General features: G+C 37.7%; 2 protein-coding genes across 3 annotated transcripts in view; both read left to right on the top strand.

The window, feature by feature from the left end:
* The window catches only part of LOC115218340 (zinc finger protein 239-like), a 9,812-nt gene extending 3,860 nt beyond the window's left edge, over positions 1-5,952 (top strand). Inside the window, exon 3 of the mRNA XM_036508090.1 lies at positions 5,877-5,952. Coding sequence (XP_036363983.1) covers positions 5,877-5,952 — 76 coding nt within the window. The remainder of the gene's footprint in view (positions 1-5,876) is intronic.
* LOC115218461 (zinc finger protein 2 homolog) lies at positions 3,140-8,234 on the top strand. 2 transcript variants are annotated; one of them, XM_036508526.1, is made up of 4 exons: positions 3,140-3,357; positions 5,877-7,075; positions 7,244-7,499; positions 7,671-8,234. In XM_036508526.1, exons 2-3 carry the CDS (start codon positions 6,274-6,276, stop codon positions 7,465-7,467), a joined length of 1,026 nt encoding a protein of 341 aa, XP_036364419.1. In that variant the 5' UTR covers positions 3,140-3,357; positions 5,877-6,273; the 3' UTR covers positions 7,468-7,499; positions 7,671-8,234. The 2 variants fall into 2 exon arrangements, with proteins under 2 accessions (XP_036364419.1, XP_036364418.1); XM_036508525.1 differs by having other exon boundaries at positions 3,143-3,357; positions 5,877-7,499.
* The last annotated feature ends 1,906 nt before the right edge of the window (positions 8,235-10,140 follow it).

Here is a 10,140-nt window from a genome sequence, read left to right as displayed (position 1 = left end):
TATTCAGTGCTAGTCAATCCATAGTTGTTAAGAGAATAACTATGAAACTATCTCCCAGTATAATAATGAGCCTAGTACTTTTATATATCTTTGTCCGTTTTTCTGTCTCCATTTTTTTTCTCCTTGTTTCTCTCGTTTTTTTCTGTGTCCCTTTCTGTAGAAGAGCATAGGCTCGAAACGTAAAAGTCTTTTTCTATTCCTGAGCATTATACTAATACATCTGTTTGTTTAGTACACCACCTGTCTTCGTCTTTTGTTTTTTTTTTCGTAAACTCTCCCTATATACATATATATATATATATATATATATATATTTAATTTACGAAGGTGTCATAGATTAATCTTTGGTGAATTATTTTTCTCGTAAATTGTATCGAGATTCTTTTACACTGGTGGCTGCTGTGATTTCGGCGCGAAACGAATCAGTTGCAGCACAGACTTCGGAACAATGGGTTGGGAATCTCTAATTATGGTAACGCGTGCTGAAGAAGTTAAGGCTTCTTTTGGCAGTGCAGACACGTGTCCACATGAGTCCAGCTACTTAAATAGATAGTCTTAACCTGATTTTGCCTTCGTTTTGATTTCTGTAGTTTTCATCAAAGTATTTTTGGCGATTTAATAAGAGTTTTGACTCTTATTTCAAGCAGGTAGACATACTTAGTATGTCCTTTGATTAATTTTATATATATATATATATATATATATATATACATATATGTATGTATGAATGTATGTATATATATATATATATATCACCATCATCATCATCATCGTTTAACGTCTGTTTTCGCACTAGCACGGGTTGGACAGTTCAACCGGGGTCTGGGAAGCCAGAAGGCTGCATCAGGCCCAGTCTGATCTGGCAATGTTTCTACAGCTGGATGCCCTTCCTAACGCCAACCACTCCGCGAGTGTAGTGGGTGCTTTTTACGTGCCACCGGCCCCGTTTGGTTGGTGCTTTTAACGTGCCACCGGCACGGAAGCCAGTCGATGCGGCACTGTCATCGGCCTCGTTTGGATGGTGCTTTTTATATGCCACCGGCCCAAGTATCACAACTACTATTTCTATTGATATTTATTTCGATGTGCATGTACTTGACTCAATAGGATTCCTCAAGCACAGCGGGATGTTCTGGTATCCAAGGTACTTTGAATGGGCAGGGGCTATGCGGGACTGGTGCAGGAAGCAGCCCGGGCCTTTGCAGCGATCTCGGTCCTTCGTCATTGCCTGTGTGAGGCCGAACGCTCTGAGGTCATGCTTGACTACCTCATCCCATGTCTTCCTGGGTCTACCTCTCTCCCTGATACCTTCAACTGTTTGGCAGCGGCACTTCTTTACACATCTCTCCTCATCCATCCGCAGTACATGACCATACCATCGCAAGCGTCGCTCTTGCACACCACATCTGATGCTTCTTATGTCCAGCATTTCTCTCAGGGTGCTTACACTCGGTCGTGCGCGCACACTGACATTACACATCCAGCGGATCATGCCACCTTCATTCCTTTCAAGTCTACGCATGTCCTCTGCAGTCACAGCCCATGTTTCACTACCGTGAAGCATGGCAGTTTCCACACATGCATCGTACAATCTGCCTTTCACTCTGAGCGAGAGACCCTTTGTCGCCAGTAGGGGTAGGAGCTTTCTAAACTTTGCCCAGGCTATTCGTATTCTAGTGGTGACACTCTCTGAGCATCCACCTCCACTACTAACTTGGTCACCCAGGTAGCGGAAACTATCAACTACTTCTAGTTTCTCCCCCTGGAGTGTGATGGAATCTGTTTTCTGAGTACCTGTGGTGTCTATTGTCCCTGTGCATCTGCCGCACATGAAAGCTATCTTATCAGTTAATTTCCCTTTGATGTTGCTGCACCTCTTATGCATCCATAGCTTACATTGGGTGCATCTTATGGAGTTTCTACCTACACCTTTTCTACAGATCGAGCAGGGCCACCTACCCGAGGGGGTGTGTGCTGAGTACCTCTTGCTGCTTACTAATACTTTGGTCTTTGCTACATTTACTGTAAGGCCCTTTGATTCTAACCCTTGCTTCCACACCCGAAATTTCTTTTCTAGTTCCGGTAGTGATTCTGCTATGAGAGCCAGGTCATCAGCATAGAGGAGCTCCCAGGGGCAACCTGTTTTGAATTCCTCTGTTATTGCCTGGAGGACTATGATGAATAAAAGGGGACTGAGGGCTGAGCCTTGGTGTACACCTACTTCTACCCGGAATTTTTCACTATATTCGTTGCCAATTCTAACCTTGCTGACAGCCTCTCTGTATAAGGCCTGTACAGCCCTTATTAGCCATTTGTCAATCTCCAGTTTCCGCATCAACCACCAGATAAGGGATCGGTGGACCCTGTCAAAGGCTTTCTCCAAGTCCACAAAAGCTATGTAGAGGGGTTTATCTTTAGCTAGGTACTTCTCCTGCAGTTGTCGGACCAAGAATATAGAATCGGTGGTGCTTCTACCTGGCACAAACCCGAACTGCATCTCATCTAAGCAAATTCTCTCCCTAATGAGATGGGTTATGACCCTCTCTGTGACCTTCATCACCTGATCCAACAGTTTAATACCCCTGTAGTTATTTCTATCTAGAGCATCACCCTTACCCTTGTAGCAGTTGACTATGGTGCTGCTACGCCAGTCATTGGGTATGATTCCAATATGAACTACCTGGTTTACAATGTGGGTGACTAGGCCATAGCCCACATAACCAACTGTTTTAAGCATCTCAGCGGTGATTCCTGATGGGCCAGGGGCTTTACCTGGTTTCATACCCTTAATTGCCTTAACTACAAGGGAGCTGTCTATTCGGATAGCTGGTCCCTCTACTGGGTCAACATTTGGCAGGCTCTCCTCCTCCCATTCATTCTCCACATTCAGCAGTCTTTCATAATGGCTTCTCTAAGCCTCTTTCTTTTCACCAACATTAAAAGCAAGTGCCCCGTCATCCATGCGGACACATTTCTCTCCTGTAACATCACTATTTTCTCTCACACACTATTTTCTCCGTCACAACATAGGAATGAGAAAGGAAAGGGTGACAGCTGAATGACAAAGGAAGGGGTGAAAGAGTGTGTGTGTGTGTGTGTGTGTGCAATGGCCATGTCCATTGTTTAATGCTGTGTAAAAAGTTACTTGTTTCACTAATTATCTCGCAACTTAATTTTTAATTACTTTTTAATATTACCATATTGAACGATTTACGGCAAATTTTGTTTTTCTATTTACGAAAATATTTCTTCGGATTCTGTTACTTCCGCCCAGAATCTACCAAAATCATTTCCAGCCAAGAACTTTCTCTCGTCTGAATCGAATTTATCCAAGAAATTATAAAGCTACAAGGAAAAGTAAGTATTTATAGTGTTTAAATGGATATAAAATATTCTTTTTTTTAGCATTTTTCACCATTTTATAGAATCTCACTTGGCAAAACAAGATATTAATCGCCTTCTTAAAAAACGAAAAAAGAAAAGAAATTGAGTATCTTTGCTTCTTTGGAAATGTCTCAGTCTCTCTGTCCCTCTCAGTTACGCCTTCCGAATAACTGCCACGATTCACAGGAATTAATTTCCTTCCCAATTTCCCGTCTCTTCTGAAATACTTACAATTCACATTAGAAATAATACAAAATAACAAAAACTACCAAATGCACCTCACACTTCATCGCACCTTTCACCATCTGTCGTCTATACTCGAGTAGAAGCCGATCCCCTATTTTGGGCAAAAACTTGGTAATTTTCCATGGATCCTGTATAAAAGTTGACCCTAGTATTTGACGAGTAACATTTGTGGGTCCAGATGCAGTATAATCCTGTACGTAGAAGTAACTTTTTGTTTCATTTCTACTGTAGGCACAGGGCCCGGAATTTTTTGGGTGGGTGTCAGTCGATTAGATCGAACAAATACGCAACTGGTATTTAATTTATCGACCCCGAAAGGATGAGAGGCAAAGTGGACCTCGGCGGAATTTGAACGTAGGACATAAAGACAGATGAAATGCCTATTTCTTTCCTATCCACAAGGGGCTAAACACAGAGGGGACAAACAAGGACAGACGAACGGATTAAGTCGAGTATATCGACTCCAGTGCGTAACTGTACATATTTAATCGACCCTGAAAGGATGAGAGGCAAAGTGGACCTCGGCGGAATTTGAACTCAGAACGTGGCGGCAGACGAAATAGGGCTAAGCATTTAGTGCTAACGTTTCTGCCAGCTGGCCGCCTTGTACGTAGAAATAACTTAGAAAACTATGTATCCTGCTTTTAGGTGGAATGCTTGGTGCTTATAATGGAATGTTCAGTGCACCATTTAATAGAGTACACTACACATAAGTGAAGGAAAACTGCAAACAAGAGAAATAATATCCTTAAGGTTATAAACCTGGAAGATTACAGGACAAGTTATTACCCCTAAAAATAGTTGAGGACAGCTTATTACAGAACAGGAAAATTTTTACTTAAAATATTGCAGCCAAGGATAAAATTTCAAATAAAATATTTAGAATTCGAAATTTGCCTACCATATATACTATTCTATTTTGCATAAAACTTTAGCTATATTGATACTTCTGGCTCTCATTTTAAAAATATTCTAGTGTGTCAGTATTTTAACAAAATGATGATACCTCTTTTAATTATAATGTAAATTAAAATCAAATAATTTTAAATTTTCAAATTTTATCCTTAGCTGCAATATTTTAAGTAAACATTTTCTTGCTCTGTATTTTACCAGATGTAATAACCTGTTCTGAACTTTTCCAAGTGTAATAACTTGTCCTGCAATTTTCCAGGTTTATAATCGTAAGAATATTATTTCTCTTGCTCAAATTTTCCCATGTAATCCACGTTTTTTCCATGCTGTGCTGTTATGCTAATTAATAACGTGTCAATTAGTGGTGTCGTTGATAATTTTTCCTTACCCCAATAACATCGGTGACGTATATTAAAAGTCCCCTTATAGGACTATATTCATAGAAAGTATAGAACTATACTATCACCCTCAAATTTCAGAAACAAACACTCATTACCTTTTTATTTTAAAACTTCATTGCATGAGATTGATACCTTGAAGCTCCTTGAATCGATCTCTATCAATTAAGCCTAATTAAAATATAGTCTGTTTATAAAATTTAATAGTTAATTATACTATAGTGTTGCTATAAGTTTTGATGTAAACTTTTTTCTACTGGATCAAATCTCAGTTAAGAACCGAATTAGTGACAAGCTCTGAAAAATGCTGCATGGGAGCAAACTGTGGCCTTCCCAATATTATTCAATTACTACTGTAGTTGAATGATATATATATATATGTGCCATAATATATTATGGATGTACAAAGTATAGACCTGCATGCCATAATAGACAATTAAAAGGGTTTGTATCACAAAACTCCTAGAGCCAAAACATTTTGACAGTAGAGAAAAACTGACATGAAAGTGATATATCAACATGTCTAGAATATTATAACCTTTTTTTTTTTTTGTTCATCTTCATGTCCAAGGATTGAGGCAGATTTTCTATTGTCTGCAACCTTCACTTGTTTCCAAGTAAGGTAAAGCTGTCCCTTCACTGGTCATGTTCGCAGAAGACTGGAAACAAACGACACTTGTTGCATGATCCTGTGACTCTTGCTTCCAACCATCAGGCAACACGAAGCCAAGCAGGCAGTTATCTTTTTAGGATATGATGTATTGTTAAAATATATTTATTTCTCTGCTCTGTTATATTTGTAAACTGATAGAGATACGCTGGAGGAGTTCATTCGTTCTAGTCAAGGTTTCACTTGTACAATTTATAAGTATAGCAATAACATTGATGCTGTTTATGTATCCTTGAAAGCTTATACTGTTTTCCTTCTTATTTCAGAATCAAAGCTGAAACTGGCATCAACATTTTTGTTTATCATACAACAGAAGCATCAACAATATTTAACATCTTTTAAAGACAAAAAATGTTATACTGAACAAATCTGACCATTTTCACATAAATTTAATGAATTATGGTTGAAAGATTTCCCCTGGGTAAGATTATTAGCAACAGTTGTGTGTGTCATTCCCTGGAATGAGTACAATACAATTCTGCATTGAAAATATATGAAGATCGATTTATGAAGCACTTTGCATCCAGATGATGGACTTGTAGCAGAAGGAATGTTTGTTAGAAATAAATTATAGAAAGGAAAACAGCAAACATAATATATTGTGGTGAGAGAAGGAAGAATTATTATTCAATGAGTTAACTGTTATTTTTTGGTTCTAAAAAGATGGCAAAAAGCTTAGCAAAGTCTTCTTACGAATGTGATGTCTGTAAAAAGTCATTAACTTCAAGAAGTAATTTAACTGCTCATATCCGTATTCATACAGGAGAGAAACCATTTCACTGTGATTTCTGCGGAAAAAGGTTTACTAGAAAAGGTGAGTTGCCTGTTCATGTACGGGTTCATACGGGAGAGAAACCATATCAGTGTGATATCTGTGGACAATCATTCACTCGTAAAGATATTTTAACTACACACAGACGTATTCACACAGGAGAGAAACCATATCAGTGTGATATGTGTAGTAAATCATTCGCTAAAAGTACCAACTTAACTGATCACAAACGCATTCATACTGGAGAAAAACCATATCATTGTGATATCTGCGGTAAATCATTCAATCAAAATAATCAGTTAATTAAACACATACGAATTCATACAGGAGAAAAACCCTATCACTGTGATATCTGTGACAAATCTTTCTCTCGAAATGATGAGTTAACTACACACAAACTTAGTCATACAGGTGAGAAACCTTACAGGTGTGATATCTGTGGTAAATCATTCCCTGTAAATAATGCCTTGACTGTACACAAACGTATTCATACCGGAGAAAAACGATTTATTTGTGATATTTGTGGTAAAGCTTTTCTTAAAAGTCGTGATTTAGAGGATCATAAAAGCATTCATACTGGAGGAAAACTATATCGTTGTGATATTTGTGGTAAAGCATTTACACATAGGCCTGCTGTAAATGTACATAAACGCATTCATACAAGAGAAAAACCGTATCATTGTGATATCTGTGGTACATCCTTCTCTCAGCGTACTGCTGTAACTGTCCATAAACGTGTTCATACTGGAGAAAAGCCATATCACTGTGATATCTGTGGTAAATCATTTATTCAGAGTAACGATTTAAAGGGACATATACGTATTCATACTGGAGAAAAACCATATCAGTGTGATATCTGTGGTAAATCTTTCTCTCAAAGTACTGCTGTAACTGTACATAAACGTGTTCATACCAGAGAAACACCATATCATTGTGATATCTGTGGTAAATCATTCTCTTACAGTAACCTATTAACTAAGCACAAATGTATTCATATGGCAGAAAATTCATATCGGTGTAATGTCTGTGGTGAGTCCTTCTCTCAACAGGATGATTTAGCCAATCATGTCTGTGTTATTCCATGAGAGAAAGAATTTCCTTGTGGCGGGTAAGAGACATCTCTCAACTGTCATAAGCAAATCATAAAATATAGCATTTCATCACAGTATACTCTAAGACAGAAGTGTATCATGTGCTTGTCTATCTGGATTGTGTATGTTATATGTATATATACTTTCAACAGGAGGATTTAGCCAATCATGTCTGTGTTATTCCATGAGAGAAAGACTGAGAAATCTCTCAACTGTAAGCATTCATACCTATGTCTGATACTAAGTAAGAAGGAACAAACAATTCATAAAATATAGTATTTCATTAATCTATACTATAAGACAAGTATATCATGTGCTCATCTGGATTGTGGGTACACTTTCTCTGTATGTTGTGTATATTCTTTCAGGTGTACTATCTTGATTATTGGTTTATCCTTATTGTATTTTATCAAGAGACCAATTCTGTTGTTGGTAATGTCTGTAATTTAAACTATGGCATGGTTCCTTCAGGTGTTTATGGTGAAAACTAATGTTAATTTGTCATTGTCGTTTTAAACTTTGCATAAAAACGAAATTGGTGGAGCAATTTTTTTGAATTATCATCATCAGTGATTTTTCTATGTCCATTGACGATGCTGGAATGTGTTGGACCACATCATCGTCATCGTCATTTCTGGATGATGATTTTTATCTCAAGCATTTTCTCATTTCAAGTGTGAATTCCAGAGTTCTCACTGCAACAGTCTCTTTGTATTTTCATATTAATTTGAACTCTAAATAAAAATGGTTTACTCTGAAATTATTCTCTTTTTATTTTTCAAAAAGCAAGTCTTGTTTGCACGTTTTCTAAACTGGTTTTCACCGACTGTTTACTTTAAAGCCATTTAATTTATTGACACTGTTTGATACAAGATGTGATCTGATGTTACAAGGAAGTGAATGAGATGTAAATAATTGGATGATATTGTAGATGAAATGGTGATGACGGTGGCTTTGTAGTGGTGATGCAGTGAGTTGGTTGATGAGAGCCAAGTGAGAGGCTGTGTAAGGACAAGATATTTCCCCATTCTCAGATAATATTGGTTTCAAATTTTGGCACAATGCCAGCAAATCCAGGGGAGTGGGGTAAGTTAGATTACGTTGAGGCCAGAGTTCAACTGGTACTTTTCTTATTGACCTGAAATGATGAGAGCAAAGTTGACTTTGGTGGAGATTGAACCCTGAACATAAAGGCAGATGAAATGTTGCTGAGCATTTCATCTGATGTACTTATCATTCTGCCAGGTCACAGCCTTCAAATATTGTCAGATAATATTAAAATGTTTTCTGAACCCCAGATCCTGTTGCTGGTGTTTCTTGTTAGTTTTGATACATGTTGCTTCACCACTGAAACAAAATCTTTTGAAAGAAGCTCTCATCTTCATTATATAGAACTAACATGTCCACCAGAAATGGTTTACTTGGAACTGAAGTGCTTGCAAAAGTTGCATTTTATAAGCATAGAATCACAGATTACTTTGCAAAACTTCATGAATTGTTGAATGTGGTACACTTAACTGTGTACTTGCTATACGAATGGTCTTTGTAGTACTATGATGAATTTGCTGAAAGTATTCCATAGAGGTTTTTGGTCACACGGGCCTTGTTTTCTGTAAGATTAGCCAAGTACGGTAAGACGTCTCCTACTATCCCTCGGTTATACTCTAAGCTCTCACCTAGCACACAGCTTCTTCCTTTGGTTCTGTTCCTTCACCCATCTGAGAGGTCTTTGTTTTGCAATATACTTGGTAACTCCACTAGTATTGGTGCCACATAAGAAGCATGCAGTATGCTTTGTAAAGTGGTTGATGTTAAGAAGGGCATCCAGCTATTGAAACCTGGATCATACCTGATGCAGCTCCTCTCAAACCATCCAACCAATGTCAAAAAGGGAGACACCTGTTAAATGATGATGACTTGTGGTTTCTATAAACTTTTTATGCCAGGCACTGATGCTTACATGAGTTGGTGGTTCTTTTCCATTCTTCATAGAAGAATTCCTCCAAACCTGAGTGCCTGATTCGTTCTCTATGAACCAGGATAAAGATTGCACTTTGTCTTGTGGTGGTATCACTTTCATTACAAGTCAGAGATAATAATAAACACCTTTAAAAAACAAAAGCAAATGATGGAAATACTAAAACAATGTACATATATTAAAACTTTGAATAATATTTAACATGCAAAGAAGTTGCTTGATGGATCTCACCTTCAATAGATTCAATAAATTGTGGAAGTTGTAACGATAATCTATGGCTACCATTGCATATCTGGATTGAAACGTACAGTTTTTTTAATATGTTTTGTGCATTCTTTGAGGTATTCTTATGCAGATTTTTGTTGATATTGTTTCCTATTTGTTCAGTTGAGAGACAAATTCTTTTGTTGGTGACATTTCATGCATGGCATGGTTCCTTCATGACTTCATGCTGAACCTTAAGTATTACTTTCAACATGTGGGCTTCATGTCAAGACAAAATTGGTGGAGAGTAATATATGAATTACCAACATTAATGTTTTTTATGTCCATTGCCCAATGCATTCCTGCATCGAAAATGGGTGGAAGAGGAAGAGGCAAGCATGAGAAGTGGAAGAGGAAGAGGTAAGCATGATGCATGAGAGGTGCAGAGAGATCACTTCCAGGAGTCAGTGGGAGATTCTTATTGA

The sequence above is a fragment of the Octopus sinensis genome, linkage group LG13 (assembly GCF_006345805.1).
Source record: "Octopus sinensis linkage group LG13, ASM634580v1, whole genome shotgun sequence".
Classification (NCBI taxonomy): Eukaryota; Metazoa; Mollusca; class Cephalopoda; order Octopoda; family Octopodidae; genus Octopus; species Octopus sinensis.
Note: the sequence above shows the minus strand (reverse complement) of the source record. Positions and strands in the feature narration are given on the sequence as shown.